General features: G+C 50.1%; 1 protein-coding gene across 15 annotated transcripts in view; it reads left to right on the forward strand.

Annotated features, from left to right (window-relative positions):
• The window catches only part of PPP1R12B (protein phosphatase 1 regulatory subunit 12B), a 173,462-nt gene that overhangs the window by 52,752 nt on the left and 95,038 nt on the right, over positions 1-25,672 (forward strand). For 5 of the 15 annotated variants that reach the window (XM_021064550.1, XM_021064551.1, XM_021064547.1 and 2 more), the window contains 9 exons: positions 864-1,008; positions 1,941-2,015; positions 4,300-4,379; positions 5,005-5,195; positions 7,639-7,751; positions 9,614-9,814; positions 10,593-10,675; positions 11,650-11,760; positions 18,823-19,005. In XM_021064550.1, the coding sequence (XP_020920209.1) occupies positions 864-1,008; positions 1,941-2,015; positions 4,300-4,379; positions 5,005-5,195; positions 7,639-7,751; positions 9,614-9,814; positions 10,593-10,675; positions 11,650-11,760; positions 18,823-19,005 (1,182 nt within the window). Of the gene's footprint in view, positions 1-863; positions 1,009-1,940; positions 2,016-4,299; positions 4,380-5,004; positions 5,196-5,311; positions 5,346-7,638; positions 9,815-10,592; positions 10,676-11,649; positions 11,761-12,287; positions 14,278-18,822; positions 19,006-25,672 lie in introns of those variants that run through there. The other 10 variants (XM_021064553.1, XM_021064555.1, XM_021064552.1 and 7 more) reach the window with 10 other exon arrangements.

Raw genomic sequence — 25,672 nt, forward strand, 5'->3', positions numbered from 1 at the left:
GCTTCGGGAGCAGGGCCAGCTCATCTTAGCCTGGTGTGTTCCCTTCCATCCCCCTCTGTGATGGCACTGTCTCTCCTCGTGCATGTGCTGGTCACCATCCCTCTAGGCTCTCCCTGAGGTGTGTGACATGAAGCCGGGTTGGGGTGCACCAGCCTGCACGTGACCTTGCCTGGTCTCCTGGCCCCATCGCCCTCGTCAGTATCCCTACCTTCTCCTCTGTGACACGTGGTACCGAGCAGATTGGTGCTACTCCGCTTGGGCCCGTCAGATTCAGGGAGCAGGTCTGGAGCGGGCAGGGCCCCACTGGAGAAGCACAGGCCTGCCCTCCTCCTTTATGCCTACACCTGCTGCTGGCTTGGGGTGTGCCCTGGAGGCCCACGGTCTCAGCCACCTCCCCCCACGCACAGCTGGCTTCTAGCAGCAGAGGCAGCAGGAGGCCCCTGCAGACGCCCCTGCAGAGGTAGCGGCGGGAGAGCGGACGGTGAGGGTGCTGAAGTGAGGGAGGGAGCTGAGTGCCTGCTGGAGTCGAGACCCCTCCCTGCGCTGGACAGTGGTCAGCACTTCCCGACAGGGTTGTGCGACTGGGCCATTGCACTGGGCTTTGGCCGATCTCAGGTGTGTGTGCTGTGACGTGGGTGCGCCTAGGAAACCCTGTGACCTTTCCAAGGGGTTTGTTGAAAACCGTGTGTGACTGATTCTCATGCAGCAAGTCTGAAACCTAAGCTGCGCCTTAGAAGATGGAGGTAACCCCAGGACCCCGAGGTTCAGGGCCAGAACCTGTGGTACCACTTAGCCAGTAGTTGATTTGGCAGAGAGCTGTGCTCTGGGGCCCCTAAATGCCCCGATTGGGGTTTTCTTCTCAGACTCTTGATTCAGGCTGGCTATGAACTCAATGTTCAGGATCATGACGGCTGGACCCCCCTCCACGCGGCTGCACACTGGGGGGTGAAGGAGGCCTGCTCCATCCTGGCGGAAGCCCTCTGTGACATGGACGTCAGGAACAAGCTGGTTAGTAGGCCTGTCCTCCAAAAGGAGGCTCTGGAAGAAGAGGTTAAATGACCAGTCCTGCTGTCCGGAGGCGTGCATGTGGCTGCTAGCCGTGGTCCTCCCCCCTCCCCCCACCCGACTGCCAGCACGGACAAGCTCGCCATGCAGATAAACCTCCACTGAGCCCATCTGCTGGTTCTGTATAGGTTGAAACCCTTGAAACAAACAGGAGAAAAAGATATTTGCCCTTAGTGCCCGAGGCCCCCGTCAGTGGTGAGGCATGAAATAGTTTGTCTTACCTTTGACTCAGAGAGTGTAAGGGCCGAGCCCTGTTCACATCCAGTCGCTAGATGAGATCTTGGAGTTTGCAGCTGCTGGAGGGTTGCCAGCCTCACCTCAAGCTGTCCCGAAGCCCTGCAGGTCCTCCCCCTGTCCCTGCGGGTTTCCTCGGAATCCCGACACGGGGCTTTTACTTGGAACTCAGGTGGCTTCTAGCCCCAGGGCTCATTCTCAGGTAGGGTCAGGGTCCCTAACTGTGCCATGTCCTATGGTAACCCTCCTCTCTCTTAAAGGCAGACCATCCCCGTGACAGTCCTCAGTGTGTTTGCCCTGGACCCCCTTCTCAGGCTTCTAAGAGCCCTATGTTGAATGTATCCTGGCAGTTACGAGCAGGTGCCTCTGCTTGTGCCAGAGAGCAGCACAGGTAGAGACGTTCATCGATTATTTGCCAAGAGGCAGCAAACACTAGGAATGATGTGGGGATTCCCGCCACACTGTTTTACTCTGTAAACCTCTGTTTTTCAGATTTGCTGTTTCTTGTGCTTCATGAAAGCGTTGCCACCGTGTAGGTCAGATTAGCTGGGGAAGCAGCTGTCACTGGGTCAGAGGCAGGAGGTGAGCCTTGACTCTCTCTGATGAAGTCGCATGATGGCTGCTTCTGTTTCCTCTGCCAGGGCCAGACCCCGTTTGATGTGGCCGACGAGGGTCTTGTGGAGCACTTGGAGATGCTCCAGAAGAAGCAGAGCGTGGTGAGTCTGCGGTTGATGCTTTTTGTAACAGCTTGCGGTCCACAGCAGCCTGCTTGGGTCTACTGAGAGTGGGATTGGACAGACCTGCCTTCCGGCAAGGACAGTGCTCCCTCCCTTCAGGAGCTGCCCACAGTCAATGAGAAGATGATGTCCAGAAATCATCAAAATTCAAGTTTTCTCATTATAATTACCATACCGCCTTCAAGCGGCTGGAAGCTAAACATGACAATCAGTGAACTGATAATTACCCTCAAGTTCCAGAAAATGAATGCGGTGTGTTCAGGTCAGTTTCCTCCAAACAGGGAATAGCGGAGTGGAGGACATCTCGTAAGTGTCCTCTGCTTACTGTCTAAAAGGACTTGTCTTTTTCTTTTTCACAGCCCCACCTGCAGCATAGGGAAGTTCCCAGGCTAGGGGTCGGATTGGAGCTGCAGCTGCTGGCCTACACCACAGCAGTACCAGATCAGAGCTGCATCTGTGACCTACGACACAGCTCTCGGCAACACAGGATCCTTAACCCACTGAGCGAGGCCAGGGGTCAGACTCACGTCCTCATTTACACTGTCAGGTTCTTAACCCACTGTGCCACAAGGGAAACTCCTAGAAGGACTTCTTTATTTAAAAGAAGTTGAAGGAGTTCCCTTCGTGGATCAGTGGTTAATGATTCCAACTAGGATCCATGAGGATGCAGGTTCAATCCCTGGCCTCGCTCAATGGGTTAAGGATCCGGTGTTGCTGTGAGCTGGGGCCTAGGTTGCAGACAAGACTCAGATTTCAAGTTGCTGTGGCTGTGGTATAGGCTGGCAGCTGAAGCTCCGATTCGACCTCTAGCCTGGGAACTCCCAAATGCCGTGGGTGCAGCCCTAAAAAAAAAAAAAAAAAAAAATTAAAAATAAATAAATAAATAAAAGAAGTTGATTACAGGGACGAATATACAACCCACAAAAGAATATATTTCATTCTTAAAATGCAAGCAAAACATTTGGCATTGGATGCTGCTTGGTTAGTGATTGGTACTTGTTCCAGATTTATCAAATATCCAAAATTCAGCCCTCACCCCCCTCCTCTTCTAAATCTTTGAGGGTTTGATAGCATGTGCCCTCCCTCCTGGGGCAGCATGGAAGGCCTATGTACTAATCATGGCCCAGACTGCAGCGTGGAGAGCCCCCCGCCTCCCCCCCCAGTACGCAGGTGCACTGGGAATAAGTCACACCCTACCAGTAGGAGGGGTGAGTAATGCAGATGAGGAGGGTAAAGGCAGTCACACGGCGGGGTGGTGGTGGTGAGGGTCTCCTGGGTGAGCAGGGAGGACAGAAGGAAATCACCCACTGACCTGTGTTTCCTTCGCATGGGCTGTGCTCAGAGCACGTGACCTCAGTCTAGGAGAAAGTGGGACGCTTAGGGCAGTTCCGCATGGAAGGGCTGCATGGTTCAGTGAGAGACCCCAGGGATTCAGAGCAACCGCATCACGGCCCCGTGCCCAGTACCCACGCCACCCTGCTCACCTGGCAGGAAGGCTGCAGGTACCGAGCGCAGACAGGCACAACTGGCAGTGGGTTCGTCTCCTTTGACAAGCAGTTGGAATCATGGAAAGCTTGGACTTTCCCAACTCAGCATTCCTGCTGTTCCTTAGTGGCTGCAGCCTTCCTGATGTGAGGTGGTCCTATGTACTGTTTAGTTTTGTGGTTTTTAAGTTTTTTATTCTGAAATAATGGCGAGACTCACATAGAAGTTGCCGAAACAGTGGCAAGTCCCCGAGTGCCGTTACCCAGCGTGGTTGGGGTTTTGAAGCAGAGTAATACCTGACTCCTGGGAATGGCACCCATCCTGCCCCGCCCGACTCTGGAGTCAGGGGTATAAATATGTGTGTGTAGAGCTTGTGTCTAAGTGCCAGACGGTCTTTGCTAAGGGCTTATTTCCCATTTGGGACCTGTTTCTTCTCTAGAGTGGTCACCAGTTCAATTCAGTGTATAAAGGCATAAAGAATTCTTTCCAATTACTTCTGGCATTTTAGCCTCCAGAGGCTAGGATTTTTTTTGGAGGGTTGGGTTTGGCTCTTGGACGGGGCAGTTTTCACAAGGCTCTAACGTGTGGCTTTTCTCCACTACCTCGAATAAGGACGTTGCTCTGTCAGGTCTTCCTGGGGGAGGAGACCTGCTGAGGTCCGCCTTTCCGTTCTTGCCCCACCTGTGGGTGGGCCCAGGACCATTTGAGTTCTTCTCGTCATTGCCCATTGTTCACCAGCAGTCACCGTCTCCCTCTTCTCTGTGTTCTCGATTTCCAGCTTCGAAGTGAGAGAGAGACACGGAACAAGCTCATTGAGTCAGACCTGAACAGCAAGCTGCACAGCCGGCTCTTTAAGAAGTAAGACATGCGGGTCTGAGAGAAGTGACAGGCTGCTGTGTGGTGTGCTCAGCAGAGCCTAACAGGGAGGAGACCCTGCGTTCAGTTTGGCCCAGACAATCCTCCAACATGTGGGGACATTCGAGGGGCAAGGAGGTGGCATTGACATGTGGGGAAGACACAGGGTGGGCGAACGTGTTTCAACTTTATGAATTGAGACCAGCCTCGGTTCGCAGGCCCAGGTGCTTCCCTCACCAGCACTTCTGAGCCGGGGTGTGTGGTGTTCACCCCCTGCCATTGCCCAGTGTGGTCCTGGCATGTGATGAGCACTCAGTCCGCATTTCTTAGGTGATTTTTAAAAAATATTTACCTACTCAGTCATCGTCCTGGTTCATAGCCCTCTTGTCTCCTGGGCATTGAGCAGGCTCCACCTCTTTAAATTCTGCTCGAAGTCACATAGTAAACCTCAGTCTGCAGAAGACCTGGGGTCTAGAGGAAGGCATATGGGAAGGACGATTTGAGTGTATTTCTGTTATTTTTTCTACACTGAGGCTTAAGGATTATTCTCCTTATACCTGGTCATCAGTGAACTTAGGATATGGTTCATCGTTTCTGAACTACACTCCAACTGTCACCTTTAATGCAGCAAAGAGAAGACGCTCTATGAGGAGGAGACACGCAAGTCCCAAGAGATGGAGGATGAAGACAAAGAGTCCAGCAGTTCCAGCTCAGAGGATGAAGGTGAAGACGAAGCTTCAGAGTCAGAAACTGAGAAGGAGGCGGGTGATGCCAAGACTCACCATCCCCAGAGCACGGGAGGTCACTGCTTGTCAGAAGGCAGGTGACACCCAGACCCTGTGCCCCCAGAGGGAGGTCACCGAAGGCAGGTGACACCCAGACCCTGTGTCCCCAGAGGGAGGTCACTGACGGCAGGTGACACCCAGACCCTGTGTCCCCAGAGCGCAGGAGGTCACTGCTTGTCAGAAGGCGGGTGATGCTGGGACTCTGCAGGAACCCCAGGTGACTCCACAGGAACCCCAGGTTAACTGATCTCCTGAATAGAATCTCACAATATTTTTATTTTTCCTTCTCATTATGAGAAGCTTCTTCAGTTCCTGTTTTGGGGATGGTAGAAGGAACAGAATCATTTCCACCTTTGTGACTTTTACTGATAATGTACATGACATGGAGCTGCTTGAGTTTATCGTGTTCAAGGCAGGATCCCACTATGAGATTGGGGGCTGAGCACGGCAGACATCAGGCTATAAGTTAACCTCTAGTTTTGATTCGTGGTTGGGTGAGCACTTAGAAAAGAGACCCTGGGTCTTATTGCATGGAAGTTTCCTCCACAGAGGCATTGTGTGCAGAGTTGGGAGTTAGCGATAACAGGATTCACAGGGTGTGTCCCTCGCCCCTGGGACACCACCTCTCCAGATCTGAGCCCACACGCTGAAGGGTCACCAGTGCGAAGGCCAAGTTAGCAGGCGGAGGGCCACCCTGAGTTCACAGTGGAGTCTGTTTCCCCTGAACTCTGCCCTGGCTGACGTCCCGTGATGGAGACGGCGCTCATTCTGCTTCCTGGTTCCCTCTGGCGCGGGAGAGTGCTGCATTCCCCCCAACCCCTCCCCGTCTCAGCCCAAGGCTTGCAGAGGGTCCTCAGAGGAACTTAGAGACCCACACCGTCAGGAGATGCCTTTTATTCCCTAGACTGGAATTCTTTTCGGCAGCACCGCTTGCTCGTGTAGCACCTGTCAAGATGTGGCAGTGTCCGTCTTTCCTGTGCTTGTTATTTACCGAATCCTTACATGTCTTTACCGAGAGCCATCTGGACTGGTGTCTGGACCTGCTCTGAGCTCCGTCCTGGGTGCTGCCCAGCCCTTAGGGGAGTGGGGGAGCTGTGGGGCTGCCCAGCCCTTAGGGGAGTGGGGGAGCTGCTGGGATGTGGCAGTGGCCTCCTGCTTGGGCCCATCCTCACACTGGGCTGCTTGGTTTGAGTGAGTTCTGTTTCTCTCTCCTCGGCTCTGTTTTCCCCCAGCCAGCGAGGGACGGCAGTGCCGGGAGGTGCTGTGTGTCGGAGGTCTCTCTGTCCTTCCTGTGCCGGTGCAGGGCCTTCTGCACGGCAGGGGCTGTGGGGGGCAGGTGCTACCCAGACCTTCCAGGTGACACACCTGGTCCCACGCACACACTGAGCCAGCACTTGCTGAGGACATTTCTCCTGTTTCCAAAGATCCGCAAATACAGTCTCATAAAATGATGGTTTCCATGTGTCTTACATATACACAGAGTTGTAAGGAATATTGTTTGGAGGTAAATGTGAGCAGTTTGATTTGGATTTCTATTTTTTTCCTTTCCTTTACCTATTTAACTTAAATGTTTGGTGTCTTAGTTATCTGCTGCTGCAAAACAAGCCATCCCAACACCTGGAGGCACTTAGAACAACTCTGTATGCCCCCAGTTTTATGGGTGGGTGGTTTGGAAGGGCTCTGGGGGGTGGCTCTTCGGTCCTCTCTCCGGGTGGTGGGGGGTGGGCTTCTCAGGGCAGGGTCACTCAAGTGGTATCGAAAGACTGCCTTGCGTGTTCGGTTACTGCAGAAACGGTAACAGTCAACATGAACTGTTATCTAGGGACTTAACGTGGCCAGACATTGAGCTCCGCAGTTTAAAAACTAGTTTTGTCTCTAGTCTTTATAGCAACTCGTAAGATAAGGATTAGAATCCCCCATTTATCCGTGAGAAAGTGGAAGTTCAGATATGCCGAGCAACCTGCCCAGTGTCCACATCTAGGATGTGGCTTTACACTGTCAGGTAATTCACACGTGGGTTGCTGGAGCCCAGGGACCAGAAGGCCGGCAGCCCCTAGTGCAGCCTGTGCCAGCGACGGACAGACAGCTGGCTGTGCTCCAGTGGACGGCCCTGTGAGCGTGAGGAGCCACTCCTGTTAATGTCACGAGGGGTCCCTGCCTCAGGACCCTCTGTGATCCTTTGTTTCTTTACTTCCTGTTGTGACCCCAGGAGTAGTCATTACTCTCCCGACCAGTGGACATCATCGGCTGTCCATGTGGGATCGGAGGTGGAGACCAGGACAGGGGTCCCACTGAGTTTATTCTCTTACAAGAGCCAGCAGTTGCCAGGGGGCTGCATCTTAGTTTGAAGCCAAGCATCACGCAGTCTTCACGATCAGTTTTTGTTAATGGGTAAACCTTTTCTGTTAGCAGAAAAGTACATACACACACAGCAGGTTTTCATAGAGGTACTTGTTGCTTCTTGTTTTAAATAACAGATAAAAAGCCAGAAGCCACTGTCAACCATTCCCACTCTGGAAGTAAGAGCAGCGTCGTGGAGCAGATACCAGCACCAGCACAGAACACCTTCACCACCTCTTCAGCCAGGAGAGTGAGTATTGCGGAGTTAATTTGGGTTTCTCCCCATTGTAGTGACACAGAAAGGCCTTAAAGATACATTCCTGCCTCTCTTAGTCTGCTCCGGCTGCCGTAACAAAATACCACAGGCTGGCTGGCTTTAAATGTAGGATGTCCCTCTCACAGTCTGGAGGTTGGACGTCCGAGGCCCAGGTGCTGGTGGGTTCCAGGTGGGCAAGGCCCTTTCTGGCTCCCAGACAGCCCCCTGGTCTCCAGAGGTAATCACACTGGGGCTAGGGCTCTGGTGTGTGGCTTTGGGGGACTGGACCCAGACACTGTCCATAGTGTGTTTAAGAAACTCTAACCCCATCCGCACCTTCGGCGGCAGTGTGTTTTGATGGCACTGGCCACCGTGGTCCGGGACCAAGGAAAGTCGTGGATTCTGTTTTCTTTGTGTCTGAAGCTGAGCCATGTGTACAGCTCGCCAGCATCCAGCCTGCTCGGTTTTGATGGCTGCTTTACTTCTGTTGCAAATGTTGGCTTCCTGAGTGAGGTCTTAGGGTTTTGATGAGGCAGGGCGGAAAGCTCTTGCTGAAATGCTGCCCAGCCTCCGGCATCTCCCCGGGCCTTGTGAGAACTTGATGCTGAGAGTAGGAATGAGCCTGCCCTCCTGGAAGGCCCTGAGAGCTCTGCTTTTACCACCCTTCTGAGGCCTCCTGACTTGGAAAGGTGGGCTTACTGGAGGCGAGACGGCGCCTGGCTGTGGGTCGGTGCCCATCTCTTGGTTGTGACCCACACTCCCATTGCTTCTGGGTGTGACGAGATCACCTGCTTCCTCAAAGGAAAAATCACAAGCTCACACGCACACGTAGCGGCTTTGCTGAAATAGTGCCAGTCCGACATCTCTGCCCTGAGGCTCAGGGTGGCTTAGGAAGCGCTGGCAGGCTTGAGTCCACAAAGCTGGGAGGGGTGTGTGGCACGCAGCTGCAGCTGCGAAGAAAAGAGGAGGTGTGCTCAGGCAGGGGTGCAGGCACTGGCGGTGGCCTGGTTCCGGGGAAGGGCTGACGCCTTCCTGCAGAGGCCCTGAGACCCAGCAGCAGGCTTCGGGCTGCTGGGCTCAGGCCAGGAGTGCCCAGGCGGCCTCTGGCCAGGGCCAAACTGATGGTCCCTGTGCTTTTCAGCAGGATGAGACGTCAGCTCCCTGTGAAGCTCTTTTCTGATGTTAAAGTTACTTTCTTTTTTCACATGAAGTGATGATCTTGGAGATGGTGATGTTTTAGGAAGATGTCCTCTTGGCAGAATTTAAAAACCGGCAACTCTGTGACTTCTACCAAATTTTTTTTTTTTTTTTTTTTTGGTAATCTTGTTGCTGGCTGAACACTGAAATGCTTAGGACTTCTGCCCCAGATCAAATAACCGTTTTCTTGTAATAAGCAATCAGAGTTTGAATGGAGTGGCCTTTAGGTGCTTTTATGGGTGTTAACTTCAGTTAGCTCACCACAGGCTCATTCCAGGACCTTGACCCTTCGCTGTACATTGGCCCACCTGGTGCGTTCCCACCCCTGTGGGTTATAAGGAGGGATAAGCTCGTTGCCACAGTTTACAGGTGGGCATGCTGACGCCTGGAGAGCGAGGTGTCCTGCTCCCAGCCCCACAGCGGGTCAGGAGAGGGAGTGAGGGGTGGGGAGGGGGGGTCAGCACGTACCCACAGGTGGAGCCCGTGCTGTTTGAGGTCTCAGAGCAGCCTGAGCACCTCAGGCTGTTTGTGGCCTGGAGAAGCAGGCCTCGTGCGGCGCTGGTAGTGGCCAGGTGGGGAGGGCCGCAGAGCTCAGCCGGGTGTAGGCAGAACCGTGGGACCTGGCTTTTGCCCTCTCTCCTCTGCTTCTGTCCTCGCAGTTCTCCAGCCTCTTCAACAAGTCGGAAGAGCCCAAAGATGAGTCTCCCTCTTCGTGGAGGCTGGGACTCAGGAAGACCGGCAGCCAGAGCACGCTGAGCGAGCCGGCCACTGCCAGGGAGGCCCTGCGGGACCGCGGCCCATCCGTCTGCCGCTCGGCATCCAGTCCCCGCATTTCTGCTCTGTTGGGCGACAGGGATAAGGTGCGGTTTCCTCCATGAAAGGTCACCCTCGGGAACCAGTGAAAATATTGTCTAGTTTGCTCCTGGAAGTACACAGTCTTTAAAAGGAGACAGGCACGGTGATTAATCAGGTAGCTCTTGGCTGGCTATTATTTGCTTGGCCAAAAAAAGGACAAGGTCCTTTTTCTTCTGTTCATTCTTCCTTACTCTCCTTACCTAGAGCAGAAAGGCGAGTCAGGAGTTCCCATAGTGGCTCAGCAGGTTAAGAACCTGACTAGCATCCATGAGGATGCGGGTTCAATCCCTGGCCTTGCTGAGTGGGTTTAGGATCCAGCATTGCTGTGAGCTGCGATGTAGGTCGCAGACATGGCTTGGATCTGGTGTTGGCATGGCTGTGGTGTAGGCCAACAGCTGCAGCTCTGATTCGACCCCTAGCCTGGGAACTTCCTTTGCCACAGGGGTGGCCCTAAAAAGAAAAAAAAAAGAACTTCAGAGTCAGTTTTCAGTTTGTGGCTTTTCAAAGGTTCCATCGGCTTTGTGTGGTCTGTGCTGCTCTTTCCTAATTTGGTTCTCCTGGCTTTTCTCTGAGAATTATTTCCCTCCATGTTGGTTTTTATTGGAGGAAAGTTAGGGAGAAGCTTTTGAATGCTGACCTTTTGTGATACCACTCAAACTGGAATTGGTACTAAATCTAGAAATAAGAGTACGTAGGTATATTAAGTTCTGCTTTTCTACCCAAAATGTCTTAATTGTGTCAGTACTGTTCCTCCCCTGTGCTTTACTCATTTTGATTTTACAGGAGAGAGAAAACAAAAGCTATTTCAGTTCCCTAGTGCCCCGGAGGCTCAGCAGCACCCCCGACCCTGAGGAGAAGGAGAACAGGTACTCCTGGCAGCGGGGGGCCTTCCTTCTCTCTGTGTCGTCTCCTCCTGCTCAGTGCGCCCCCGGCCCTGGCTCTCTGGCTTGGCCATTTCTTCACCCTCCAGGCTCCTAGTCCAGCGTAGACGTTCTGTCTTTAGGAACCACCGGCTGGCTCTGTAAGTGTAGGCTCCGAGTCCGCAGGTTTCTCAGGCACCCTTGTGCCGAGCACGGGGCCTGTCCTGTGGTAAACACTAAAAACGTTGTTATTTACTTGAATTGATTGACTTCTAATTTGTAAGTAGATAAAGTCTTCCTCATCAGTTAAACTGACGTGGGGATTTGAGGTATGGCCGCTCTCCAGGTGCCGTCCTCCGGCCAGAAGCACAGGTGTGCCCGGGAGTCTGTTAGAGATGCAGCCCTGCTGAGTCAGGCTTGCATTTCCAGACATTTCCTGGGTGATTGAAATGCACACTAAGTTTGGGAAGGGCTGCTCTGGGTGGCCTGGGTGACCCTGAGTTCACAGCTGTGGTTAGAAGTGCTACAGCCTCTCCTGGACGCTCTCCGTTGACAAAGCCGAACAGCCTTCTGTGACTTGTCCCCTCCCCGCCATCCCCTTCCTCCTCAATGTGAGCACCCCGCCTCTGGAGGCTGACCTGCAAAGTCTTCTAAATGAAGGACAAAAGGGACTTCTCCCCAACAAAGGGCTGGAGACCCTCAGTGGAAGGATTTGTACCTGTTGAGGTTGAGGGTCCAGTGTTGTCACTGCTGTGGCACAGGTTCAATCCCTGGCCCTGGGCGTGGCCAAAAAAAAACCCAAAGAAAGCCGACGGTAATACCTAACTAGTCCTCTGTCTGTACAAGAAAACGGGTGTATAAACAGGATCACTTGGAAAGGTGATCTTTGCCACCTGGCCGTTCTCTCCCAGTTTGCATCATGACTGGGACGGAAGCTGGTAGCGGGACTCAGTGTTTTGTTTTCCTTTCCTGCCCCCCAGGGAGTCAGCGGCTAACCTGGTGAGGAGCGGCTCCTACACGCGGCCACTGTGGAGGGATGAGGTCCCGCAGACACCTGCCCCGTCCACCTGCGTGTCCACCTACCTGAGAAGGTACCGCGTGTGCGGGTGGGCCTGCTTCCCCTTCACGCTGCCCCGGGCGCCGGGAAAAACCGCATGCTTTTTATACTCCATTAGCACCGCAAGAGTGAATCAAGAAATGAATTGCTTTTAGATTTCCTGGCAGAAACATCTTAACTCGTTTTAAATTAACGTTAATTTCTACTTCTAACCAGATTAGCGTAAGCTAAATCCATATTCTCCCCACAGACAAACCCGAGTATAGTCTCCACCCTTCAGTCGCATGGTATCTTCAGCCAGTTAGGGCTATGTTTAGTCTCTGAGCAGGACCGGACTTCAGGTGTCCGCGACCCAGCTGTCCTACGTGCACGGCTCGAGTGGCCTCATCTCAAATGATGTTCTGCAGGGAGGTGGGGTGGGGGGCCCGTCCCGTGTGAGGGAGGGGGAAATGGAGACAGTTTTTGACTGCATTAAAGAAGTTTCATTTTGAAGCCCGTTAATTTAGGGACTTGAGTTGGTTTTGTTTTGTTTTGTTTTTTATGACTTTTAATGGCCCTCAGATCCATCAAGATTTGAAACTCGCCAGTTTGGTGCAGAGAAGGTACCTGGGTTTCCCTCCCCTTGTCTCATCTGTGTGCACTTTCTGCAGTTGTGTTCTTTGCCATGCCCCAGCCAGCAAGCAGAGCACCTTTGCCAGAGCCATTAAGCTATAAGGTATACACTTAATATTTTAATTTGAGCTTTGCTGCTGATGTGGAAGAATCTGATTCCCGTTGCTTCCTCTGACTTCTTTCTTCACTTCCACTCTCTAACCCCTCCCGCCACCTCTTCTTGCCACGGCCTTCATTACCAGGTTGTTTAGACGATTTGCTGACTACCCTACAAACAGGCTTTGGCCGTGGACTTTGTGTTTGGGATCAAAACCTGTTTTCACCTGATCTTGTCAGCCAGGTGGGACGTGGAGCTAGTAAGCCCATAAATCGGACAGCCGCTGCTGCCCTTTCATGTCCTTAGCTCTGCAGACACATCTGTAAGAAAGGGCTCTACCCTGAGCTGGTGCAGGTGCAGTGCAGGGTTCTCACTGAAGCTCCGTCCACAGCCTCCGGCTTTGGCTTCAGAGGCTATACCTCTTTGTCTTCGAGGGTAAGGCTTTAGTTTGTCTAGATGCATTCTTACTCCCTGTGGTTGCATCCAAGACCAAGAAAACTTTTCTAAGGAAATAATGTTTGAGCCTTAGGAAAGATGACGCTGCCATGGAATGTTCAGGTATGGACTTGTTTGTGGGCGGGCTGCATATTTCCATGATGCAGATCAGTAGCCAGTGGATTGAGTGAGTAATGTTGGTGTGATCGATGCAGTTGGCATAGTCATGGTGAGCAGAGGGCAGGGGATGCTGGCCCTGGGCTCCCCTGCTCCTCTTGAGGGTGGAAAACTACTCAGTTTTGTGAGATTTTGAGAAAATAGCTGCAACTTGCTTTACACATTGGATTTCCAAAGCTTTTCTTCCATAATTCTATAGGCCTTTTTCATCCTACAAATCTTATTTTATGGTCTTTCAAAAGGAAAGAAGCACATGCAATCACTGTTTCAAAAAGAAAGCTTGAGTAGACATTGGTCATCCCGGGCTATGCCAAACCTCAGAAACTTTCACCTCTTATTTTTCAGGCAGAAATTGCTTTCATATACCCCAGTAAAATGCGTCATTCACTGAAGAAGTCTTCCTGGCTTATTTTGGTCACACACCCCCCATCATGTGTTTGATTACTATTGTAGTCAAGAAGTTTTTTTAGAAATTCTAACCCGGGTAACTTTTTGATGCCCCTGAGATGGTTCCTGTCCTCAGTTGAAACCAAGATAAGCCGTCCTCTTGCCACAGGACATTGCTTTCTAGATGTAAACCGCTCCCCGCCCCCCACCCCAGGGCACCTCTGCCCCCTCTCTCGCGCTCCACTCCACAGCGCCGGAATTCTGCATCTCTCTTTAGCCTCTGCGGTGCTGCTTCCGTATCAGGCAGGCACTTGGGCTGCATGACTCTTTGTCTTGGGGGTTGTTGGGGATTCCTTTTCCTGGCAAGACCCCCCCATTTCGGTCCTGTGCTCTGCTCCCTGCTCCCCTGGTTGCACTTCCTCTCTGGTCACTTGCCCCCTTCGCCTGTCGGGTGACTGACAGGCGTCTGCCTGCCGCCAGGGCCCAGCTCTAGCTGGACTTGGTCTCTCCACTTCCCGGTTGTCATGCACTCTCTTTGTCTCCATCCCTCTGGAGGGCACGGTCTGGGTGGGGAGGCGGTGCTGGGGCGGGGGCGGCGCGCAGCGTGTCCTGCGGAAGTGACCTGACCCTGTGCTGTTTTGCAGTGATTCAGGTGGTAGAAGTAGTGGCCCCTCCAGCCCCTACCTTTCAGCCAGTCGCAGTCCACCTCCTGCTGCCTCACCCATTACCGCTGGTCCATCCACCCCTCGGTCGGTCGGTCGGTCGGGGCAGCGGGCGGCAGCCTGCCTCTTCCTCCCCCGCCCCCATCAGTGCAGACACTGCTGCGTCTGTGCGCCACGGCAGGTAAGGCCGCCGGAGCCGTCTGAGCTGCGTTCATCAAAGCGGATGCCTCTGGATGATGTCTGGAGGTTTGGAGTCCTGTGAAAATGTCTGTGATGCAGTGAGGCTGCCTTTGCTTTGACTCGGTTTAGCCAGTCAGCAGTTGCTCATTGCGTCATTGTACGGTATGTTTAGGCCTCAACACGACTGCTTTCGTCTCTCAGTCACCCCGACAGCTGTGATCACAATTTAAGGGTCAGATATCCCCATTTCACTTAAATCAGTTCTCCAGTAATTACTAGCAGGAATCTCTTCTTCTCTTTAGTCTTTTTGGAATGTGGCATTCAAACCTAGATCAAAAGGGAGGCCAGTTGTCATTCCAGAAGCCTCCAGTAGCCTCCCGAGTGTTCCCAGCCCGTGAGTGCTTTCCCGGACACGCTGTGGGAAATTCTGTGTCCGTCTGGACTCTGTCCCGCATGCTATCCCCATGGTTTCTGCTTATCCGGGGAAGGTGGGGAGGGTGGAGCAGAACCTCAGCTGTGCCTGGAGCTGTGCTGTCAGTGCGCTCAGAGGCCGTCTTCCTGTGGCTGCAGCAAAGGGACTTCGCTTCTAGGTCTTGTTTCTACAGCTGACGCAAACGAACAGTGTCAGCGAGGGCAGTGTTGCTGCAAGCACACCACTGATGGGGTGTCTGGCTAGGAGCTGTAAGGTTGTGGGTTTCTTTCCCTAATGAAGTGGAGTTCATTTATTTGGCCACGAGGGATAGGTTTCTGATAGGTTACTTATACTAGTACTGTGTGTTGCTTATACCAGTACTGTGTAGTTAGGTTACTTATATTAGTAGTGTGTGATTAGGGTATATGTTTAGTAGGGTTTACTAAATAATAATAATCCGTTTGCAAAACGTAGTCATGGTGAATGTTATCCCCACAGATGAAGGTACGGAAACATGGGCTGCTGGATTAATTTAGAACCAGGCCTGGGAAAAGTAATAGCAGCTGCCGTTTGTTGAATCCTTGTATGAGCCAGGCATGGGCTGGGTGCCGTACAGGAATCACTCATACACGGAGTTCCCTTCGTGGCTCAGCGGTTAACGAACCCAACTGGGATCCATGAGGATGCAGGTTCTATCCCCGGTCTCACTCAGTGGGTTGAGGATCCAGCATTGCTGTGAGCTGTGGTGTCGGTTGCAGACGCAGTTGGATCTGGTGTTGCTGTGGTTGTGGTGTGGGCCAGCAGCTGTAGCTCCGATTCAACCCCTAGCCTGGGAACTTCCATATGCCTCAGGTACGCCCCTAAAAAGCAAAAAAAATAAAATAAAATAAATAAATAAATAAATGAAAGAAGAAAAGAAAGAACTCACACGGGACAGTAAATCCAAATCATAGTGGCTTAGATATGAGGAAGATTTATTTTCTTTTCTCTCAGTTAAGACAGTCTAGCAGCAGGCAAGGCTGGCAGCAGCTCCAGGGTCACCAAAGGCCCCTGCTCCTTGTCTTTCGGCTTCCCAGTGTTTAGATCCTGGCTTCCATTTCCATGGGTTGCCTCAGTCCAAAGCACTGCTAGACTTCTGCCATCACAGCTGCAGTCTGGGCAGGAAGGAGGAGGAAGGGAGTATGCTGTCTCTAGTAGCCAGGGAGACTTTGGAAAAAATGTGGATTTTTATTGAGGTACATTGATGCTCTGAATGGTAGGGGCTGTGCTGGTAAGGAAGGAAAGGAGCGTGAGTGTGTTAACTTATTCACGTGTCATTTATGGCCTTTAGAGCCTTCCTGAGTATGAAACGTTCTCACGTCACAGATGAGGAAACTGCCCATGGTTGCACAGCTAGTAAGGAACTGAGGCAGGATTTGAGCCTAGGTTTATGTGTTTCAGGGCTCTTTTCTTTTTTTGGCTTTTTAGGGCCACATTCACAGCATATGGAAGTTCCCAGGCTAGGGGTCCAATCGGAGCTGTCTGTAGCCACAGCCTACACCATAGCCACAGCAACATGGGATCCAAGCCACATCTGCAACCTACACCACAGCTCACGGCCACGCCGGATCCTTAACCCACTGAACGAGGCCAGGGATCAAACCCTCATCCTCATGGATTCTAGTCAGTTTGTTACCACTGAGCCACGACAGGAACTCCCAGGGCTCTTTTCTTTATCACTTTTTTTTTTTTTTTGGCTGTGGGCAGAGAAGGGAGGATTTATCATTACTTGCAACAAGTAAGGAAAACCCTGCTTTGGGGATCTTTTCCAAAACAGTGTCTCCTCTTTTCCCTATTTTGATACCACTGAGTTTATCTTTTCTTCTGGACACTAGACTAGTGATTATTTCATCACAAGACCCAGAGTTCAGGGCGTCATTATCCCATGTCATGGGAAGTATTGGCGAGGTCCAGGTGGCTGAAATCTAGCCCAAACAGTTCCAAAACCTCTGATCCCTGCTCTGGAGCCTTTCCTGTTTTGCTCCTAACAATCTACTTGTAAAATTATATATTTCAAAATAATAGTAAATGTGCTATTCTACAATTTAATAAAATAAAATCCTTGGCATTTCTTCTGCATAAGAAATTGCAGAGGAGTTCCCGTTGTGGCTCAGTGGTTAATGACTCCACCTAGGAACCATGAGGTTGCAGGTTCGATCCCTGGCCTTGTTCAGTGGGTCAAGGATCCGGCATTGCCCGTGAGCTGTGGTGTAGGTCGCAGATGTGGCTCAGATCCCGCGTTGCTGTGGCTCTGGTGTAGGCCAGTGGCTACAGCTCCAATTAGACCCCTAGCCTGGAAATCTCCATATGCTGAGGGAGCAGCCCTAGAAAAGGCAAAAAGACCCCCCCCCCAAAAAAAAAGAAAAGAAAAGAAAAAAGAAAGAAAGAAAGAAATTGCAGAGACCAGGAGTTTCCCTCATGGCTCAGTGGTTAACGAACCCAACTTTTATCCATGAGGATGTGGGTTCAATCCCTGACCTCACTCTGTGGGTTAAGGATCTGGCATTGCTATGAGCTGTGGTGTAGGTTGCAGACACAGCTCTGATCCCACGTTGCTGTGGCTGTGGTATAGACTGGTGGCTACAGCTCCAATTTGACCCCTAGGCTGGGAACCTCCATATGTGGTGGGTGCGGCCCTAAAAGAGACAAAAATAAAAGAAAAAAAGAAATTGCAAAGACTAAAGTGTGTTATTAACTTAAAAAGAATTTCAGGTAAGGTTTTGATGAGTATAATTTTTTCTTTTTTACCCACGGCATATGGAGGTTCCCAGGCTAGGGGTCTAATCAGAGCTGTAGCTGCTGGCCCACGCCACAGCCACAGCAACACAGGATCCGAGCCTCGTCTGCAACCTACATCACAGCTCATGGCAACACTGGATCCTTAACCCACTGAGCAAGGCCAGGGATCGAATCCGCAACCTCATGGTTCCCAGTCGGATTCGTTAACCACTGAGTCATGATGGGAACTCCAAGTATAATTTTTTACAGCTTTGTTTCTGGCTGTTTTTATTAAAGGTGCTTCCTATAGATGCATAGGTCTTATAAGTCTAAGGAATTATTTGCCTTCATCTTTTAAGTTTAAAAAATGATTATAAAATTTCACCCTTCTTTTCTGAACCATTAATTGCTTCTGGAGAAGTGGCCTTTATTTTTTAGATACCACCTCAAAACTGTTCTATTTTTATACTTGTATCTAGGTACCATATTTAGATTTTTATGATTTGATTAAGTCTTTCAAACTTATTATAATAATGTGATTATTTGAAGGTAAGCTTAGGTACTGATATACATTTCTGGTAATTGTTTAAGTAGGTGGAAAAAAACAGATTTTTTGGTATTCATTATTTTCATTGCTCTTCCCATCTTTGTATCAATTTTGGATCTCTGTTACCCCAGCAACCAGCCGTGACATCACAAATGATAGCTTTTTGGGTGGAGAGCCAATGGTTGCTCTCAACTCTTTGTTAAGAAACAAAGACCTTGTTTTCATGTAAATGAGTTTAATTGTACAGCTTGCTGTTGGAAAGTCTGAGATTAAGGTTACTGTAGAATCCGGTTAGTTTTTGGTTCAGTCTCTGCTGTCTGCAGTTATGAATACAGATAGACAGGCGTTTGGTGACACAGAACGAGAGAGGTCGCCGTGCTCAGTGAGGGAGAACTAGTGACCTGAGCTTGTAGGGTGTTTATGGAGCATGTCTGGGGAGCCCAGGAAGCTGGCCGTCCAGTCGAGGCTGAAGACCGACCCCACAGTGGCTCTGGCTGCCGGGATGGTGGGCAGGGACTGAGTACATGCCTCCAGCCTTGTTCCTCTGGAGCCAGTGGTGCTGAGGAATCACCTGGAGCACCCTCGTGTGTCACTCTCTTGCCTTGTGCCATACCTGATTGAAAACATTTTCTAATCTCAAGTAAAGAAAATTTCCTGAAACATACCTGCCTGGGGCAGAAGATAACAGACTGAGGATGCAGTCACTGTTGTAGGATTTACGAGCTCAGAATTGAGAGAACACACCAACCGCAGACACAGCCCGAGCAGGTTACACCCACCGAAGCTCTGCCTGTGCCCGACTCCTCTCTCTGCCTGTCTTTTGATTCCAGGACCCCCTACAGATCCCAGGCTGACACCACAGCAGAGAGGACAGCGGACAGCATCTCTTGCAGCACCCCGCTCAGTGTGATCACGAACCGCCCCCCACCCAGCACTGCCAATGGGGTTACGGTGGCTGCCGTGCTCTCCGCTCCTGGAACGGACTCCGCTGTGGAAGCCAGGGACAGGAGGAGGTATGTTAGCACTGGTGGCAGTCGCTGCTTCTGCTCTGAGGGGAGGGCAGGTGGGTGAGAGGTGTTTCTCCCAGTCTCAGGAAAACACGGCTTTGTGTTACAGCTTGAGTTCTGTGTTTTGCCTCTGGGGGATTTTTGGTGGAGTTGTTAATTATTTCTGATGATTTGCATAGATGCTTCTGTTAATGGATATAGGATTGCTTCTCTCTGTCTGCCTTCTAAGAGATCACTGTCGGGCATTATTTCCCTGTTTTGCGATGGAACCCCTGAGCACCAAGAAGAGGCTTTGGTTTTGTTCTGGGTGGTCCCTGATGACTTCTGGCAGCCAAGGAAAACAGTGGTATGATAACAGGCTCAGAGAAACAGCTGGGATGCCAAGTTTTGATTAAGTTGAGAAGAATACCTGAAAAGGAAGAGGGACAGCCCTGCTCTTCTGCCGTGTCCTTAGGGTGGGGTGACAGGAGGGCGGTGTGAGCTGACCTCAGAGAAGCTGAGAAGAGCTGTTTTGAGTGTTGGGATTAGGGGCCTTGGAGGCCGTGACCGAGGAGGACGGGTTCTTTTCTCCCACCCAAAGTGTAGAAGCAGAATGCACTCCATTGGGAGATTAAGGTCTACTTAAAGACTGAGGCCGTAATTACTCCTTTTTAAGATTCGGAAAAGCGGTGAAATCTTACCGAAATTTATTTTCAGTTTGACTTTATTTTGAATATCCAAAGGCAGGAGGTGTTATATCTGTTAGTCTGTATGTGTGGGTAACCAGCTGAAGGATCTTTTCATCTACAATATACAGGTTAAACTTTCTCGATGTTTGTTTATTGGAAAGGCAGCTCTAAGACACATGTTTTGAGACGAAATGGAAAGGAGATGTTGAGTTGAAAATAGTATTTTTCTTCTTCCTTTCTTCTCCTTAATTTTTTTCATTTCTTTCATAAAAATCAGAGAAATCCATTTTCTGGGCTCACATATTGCAGAGCCAACAGTTATCAGTTTTAATCGGTTTCCAGCCAGGGACATTGTAATAAATCAAGCTTAAATATTGAATGTTTATGTATTCCGTACCTCGGATGTAATTTAGATACTGTTCATTTCATCTAGAAAATAAAGGCAAAAGCAGTCTTTCATTAGCTGGGAAAAACTCCCTTTAAAAAATCTTTCTGAGCTGAGACAAGTGAAATAAGTGAAATTCGTCATGTAAATCGTGGTCCTTGGAAGGTTCAGTAAACCAGGTTCTTTATCAAACTGCTTTATTAAATATTTAGTTGCATGAGCCGCTATGTGGAAACACCTAGAGACATGATTACTGTCTTCTGGGAATTTTATAACCTATTACCAATAACCTGCCATAGGTTGTGATTTTTTTTTTTTCTTTTTCATGGCTTCACCAGCAGCATATGGAAGTTCCCAGGCTAGGGGTTGAATTGGAGCCACAGCTGCCAGCCTACACCACAGCCACAGCAACGCTGGATCCGAGCTGCATCTGCGACCCACACCACAGCTCAAGGCAACGCCGGATCCTTAACCCGCTGAGCGAGGCCAGGGATCGAACCCACATCCTCACAGAAACTAGAACCCGCTGGGCCAGGTTATAATTTTATTTTAGAAGTTTTATTCAATCCGCAAATATTTATTGAGTACAGCTATGGACCACATATTATTTATAACTAGGATATATTTCCTCAAGGCGCAGCAAATGTAAGAATAAAAGAACTAAATTAAGATACTGATGAAATGGAGCTCCCATTGTGGCTCACTGGGTTATAAACCTGACTAGTATCTCTGAGGATGCGGGTTCAATCCCTGGCCTCGCTCAGTGGGTTAGGGATCTGACGTTGCTGTGAGCTATGGTGTAGGTCGAAGATGTAGCTCAGATCTGGTGTTGCTGTGGCTGTGGTGTAGGCAGCTACAGCTCTGATTCAACCCCTAGCCTGGGAACCTCCATATGCTGCAGGGTGGCCCTGAAAGGCAAAAAGAGAAGAAAAGAAAAAAAAGATACTGATGAATTATAGTAGGACTGTGGTATATCAGGATAAGTGTATTTTAGGAATGTCACAAGGTGGATATTAGATATTTATTAGACAACAAATAATAATTAAACAGGGAGATGCACAAGATAAATCAATAGGAAGGTATTAGTTAGAGAGCTGTTAGGCTCAGTCACTTGATATGTACCAGCATTTATTCTTTTCAAAATTTGCTGAGCACCTGCCCGTTGCCAAGCACTGATAAAGGCAGAAGATACAGCTGTGAGCCAGCTAAGTGTGGTCTCAGCCCCCGGAGGTGTTTATGCTAGAGGAGAAGAACAACGTTAAATAATTATACTTGTGATCTAGCCCATGAGTTGTCATGACAACATGCTACAGAAGATCTGCCTCCTGAAGACTTCCCTTCTCCTGGGGGATCAGAGGAAGTGATCCTAGGAGCGTGATGCTCGAGGTGAGGCCTCCTGGGCACATCACGGCTGGGTGGGGAGGGGGTGGGTGTTCCAGGTGGAAAGTACAGCTCCCGAGGAGACACGAGGCTGGGCAGGTGCTCAGTCCTTTGGAGAAACTGGAAGAGGACATTGGAGTGACTGGAGTGTAGACGGGGTGGGCGGAGAGACAGCATTGTCTGAGAGGAGGCCGAGCAGCAGGCAGGCAGGAGCCGAAACGCAGCCTCACAGCCTGTGAGGAGGGTTTCGGATTGATGTGCTGAGAACCGTGAGGAGCCACGGGCGGAGTTTTTGGACAGCTTTACAGAGCTGTGATTCACATATTGCAGAATTCACCGCTCCGAGTGTCCCGTCCCCGCTCCAGGATTGGCTCAGTTGTGCCGGCATCGCCATGATCCATTTTAGAACATTTTCATCACCTTAAAAAAAATCTTGCACCCTTGAGCGGTTGCCACCCTGCCTCCCCCGCCACCCCCGAGGCTTTGGCAACCACTAACCTGCTTTCTGCAGAGTTGCCTCTTCTTGATATTCCATATAGAGGCAACATGTGATCTTATGTGACTGGTGTCTTTGACTTAGCGTGATGTTTTCAGGATCCATCCGTGTTGTAGCATGTACCAGTACTTTCTTTACTTAGTTATTTTTGCAGCCAAATGCGGCTTCATTGTGTGGCTTATACTGCGTTTTGTCTGCCATCCATAAGTTGGTGGGTGTTTGGATTGTTTCCTCTTTTTGGCTGTTAGAAGAGTGTTATTAAAAACATTCACGTTCAAGTTTTTGTGTAGACATGTTTTCATTTCTCTTGGGTATATACCTCAGAATAGGATTTCTGAGCCATCTGTCAGTAGAAGATTTTAGGATGATCTGACTTAGATTTTTTTAAAGTTGTGACTTTTCAACTCTAGGTGTAGTACCCCTCTGTACTGGACCAGGGGAAGAATGGACAAGAGTGGCTGTGAGGTGACGGGTTAGGAGACCGTTGCTGGAGCACGCAAGGCTGCACTGTTTGTTTGTTTATTTAGGGTGTGGTACCCTCAACTCATTATTCCATTATAAACATGGGAAAGTGTGGTGGAGTTGAGAAAAAACCAAAGGGAACTCCCAGGTGACAAAAAGGAAGAGACCCCAGAAGCCAGAATTATTAGCCCAGGGCTGGTATAAGACTGGTAGTAGACCTTCGAGGCTGGAGGCTTGGCCTTTAACCCTCATGTGGATGCAAGCAGCGTGGCCTGGCCTGACTGGGCTGGCATCTGTAACCAGGGACCTATATGCAGCTGGCTTCTCAAAGAGCTGCCCAGTTCTCTGTCCCTGGCCTAAGGGAGTGTCAAGGGTCCATGCAGGCACAGCAAGATCTTTTTTTTTTTTTTTTTTTAACCCCACGGCAGTTGTGGGTTCCCAGGCTAGGGGTCCAAACAGAGCTGTAGCTGCCAGCACACGCCACGGCCACAGCAACAGGGGATTCGAGTCTTGTCTGCGACCTACACCACAGCTCACGGCCACACTGGATCCTTAACCCACTGAGCGAGGCCAGGGCTCAAACCCGCATCCTCATGATTCCTAGTCAGATTCATTTCCACTGAGCCATGATGGGAAATCTTTTTTTTTAATTTAAAAATTTTTAAAATTATAGTTGACTTACAGTGTTCTGTCAGTTAATGCTGTACAGCAAAGTGACCCAGACATACATATATGTATGTTCTTTTTCTCATATTATCTTCCATCACGGTCCATCACAAGTGATTGGATACAGTTCCCTGTGCTATCTATATACAGTAGGACCTCATTGCTTATCCATTCTAAATGTAATTTAGATTGTTTTAATTTTTAGATTTTTTAAAAATTAAAGTTGACGTACAGAGTTTCAGGTGTACAGCAAAATGATTCAGTTAGTTTTTTTTTTTTTTTCAGATTCTTTTCCATTACAGGTTATTATAAGATAACTGAATTTAGCTCCCTGTGCAACATAGTAGGTCTTTGTTGCAGAAAAATCTGTCATGGTGTATTTTTACTACTCACATAGTTTGAAAAACCCCAAGCCAAGAATTTAGGATAGGAAGTAGGTCTGTACTCTTGAAATTCTGGTGCCATCATGGCACAAGCAAATCCAAAACCAGCTTGAAAAGAACCACATCTTCAACCTGGGATGTAAGGGATTTCTGTAAAACAGTCCCCACCAGAGACAGCCTCACACAGAATGGTCTAAACACTGGAGAAAGCAAATCACCATGAGGGAGTGTTCACAGGTGTAGACAAACATGTGACAACATGTCTGAATGCAGAGCAGAAACCTCAGACTATGGTTTTACATTGGTTTTGTTGACAAAAATGAGTCAGAGAAGTGGAAAACTGGAGTTTCTGCTGTGGCGCAACAGGATTGGTGGCATCTTGGGAGCACTGGGACACAGGTTCAATCCCCGGCCCGGCACAGTGGGTTAAGGATCTGGCATTGCTGTATCTGCAGCTTAGGTTGCAACTGCTGCTTGGATCTGCTCCCTGGTCCAGGAACTCCAAATGCCAAGGGGCAGCCAAAAATAAAAATAAAATAAGTGGAAATTTTTATTTGAGTCACATTTGAGGATTATAACCTGGGAACAGCATCTCAGAAAGCCCCAGGAGCTGTTAGGAGTCCAGGCCCAGTTATGTAAGTTTTTGAGACGGGGCTGTACGTTCAGCAGCTTCCACAGCCCAGACCCCAGCATCATCGCGGTCCCTTAGGAGGTGGAAAAGAAGTGTGATCTGTAAGGGGGCTGTCCTGTCTCTGGGGCAGCTGCTCTGTGAGGTTGAACAGGTGTTCCTGCCGACGGGGAGCTCGGTTGATGGAAGATGTACACACACGATTATCAGTGAAGAGAGCGTGGAGGCCAAAGGGCAGAGACAGTTTTTGTGTGTTTACATTTTTCTTGTCTTGCCATAACGCGTAAATTTTACTTCACGGTAGCAGTGATCAGAAGTGGCCAGTTGTACTAAAGACGGAGCCTCCCTGGGAGCAGACAGGTGAGTGGATCGGGAGGAGTGGTTGAGATGGAAGATTTTGCAAGTGCAGTGTGCGTTTTATCTGCACAGCATCCTGCTCGTGGGGCCCAACCATCTAAGGAGAGGCTACCACGTGCCAGGCCAGAGGGGTAAGGGACACAAGGTCAAAGCAAAGCCTAAACTGTCTGTTGTGGAAGGCCAACAGGCAGATCAGTTGCTAGAGAACAGGTGGCCAAGGGTGTGATAAAGGCTGGTGTAGACCTGTGGGTGCAGAGGAGGGAGTCTGAATCCGGCTCGTTAGGGCAGCAGGGAGGGTTTCTGGGGCCGAGTTTTACTGTAAGCAGTAGCAGGAGGGTGGTGGTTTCAAAGGAACACGAGACATTCCGGGACAAGGTCACTGCCTGGCGCTGGGAGAAGGCAAGGCCGGCGTAGCATTTCCACAAGTGTCTCATGTGAAGTAGGGTCAGATGCAGAAAAGCACTCTAGCCAAGTGCGTTTGTGGAACGCTGAGTCAAACAAGGCTAAACAGGATCACTCCTCTCGGGCGGCGGGGGCAGGGTTGTTGTTTAAGAGTTTGGAGCATTTGCCAAATTTCTGTGTCCATCAAATTGTTTCATTTGGGTGTTTTCACAGAAAGCCAACGGCTCTTCCTCTGGGCACACTTTGGACGTTGGGGGGCTAGAGAGGTTGGCGGGAAGCGAGTCATATGGATTCCTATCTGTGCTCGCAGCTGTGAACTGAAGTGTTTTCAGCAGGGGAATGACTGATCAAATAAAACATGTCATTTAAGCCTTTACAGAATTAAAGCCATTTAGTTTCCCCCTTAGACAAACATAAGCTGAAAGAAAAAAAAAATCACGTGTTTTGAAAACTAAATTTTCCTTCTGAAAGAATGTGCTGGTGCTGATTCTTCTCTAGAAGCTGCAGCCTTCTGTGTAATTGGCTCCTGGTGGAAACTGTGCCGGCCTGGGGCCAGGTTTGCAGACCCAGTTGGAAGCTGTTAGCATCGGGGAAATGCGTCTTCAGGCTGGCAGGCAGGAGCCCCGTCTGCAGTCTCGCCATTGAACCTGCACAGTGCTCCCTTTCTGGTCCGTTTGTTGGCAGGGGACGAGCAGGTGCGTGCATGTCACTGGCCAGTGACCAGCACGGCTCTCCCCTGCGGGCCAGCCTTCACTCAGCTTTTTGACCACAGAGGTGACCACAGATACAGGAACAGACATGTTATGATGCCAAATCCCAGTCCACTTGGAAAGGTTAACGCTAGAT

The sequence above is a fragment of the Sus scrofa genome, chromosome 10 (assembly GCF_000003025.6).
Source record: "Sus scrofa isolate TJ Tabasco breed Duroc chromosome 10, Sscrofa11.1, whole genome shotgun sequence".
Classification (NCBI taxonomy): Eukaryota; Metazoa; Chordata; class Mammalia; order Artiodactyla; family Suidae; genus Sus; species Sus scrofa.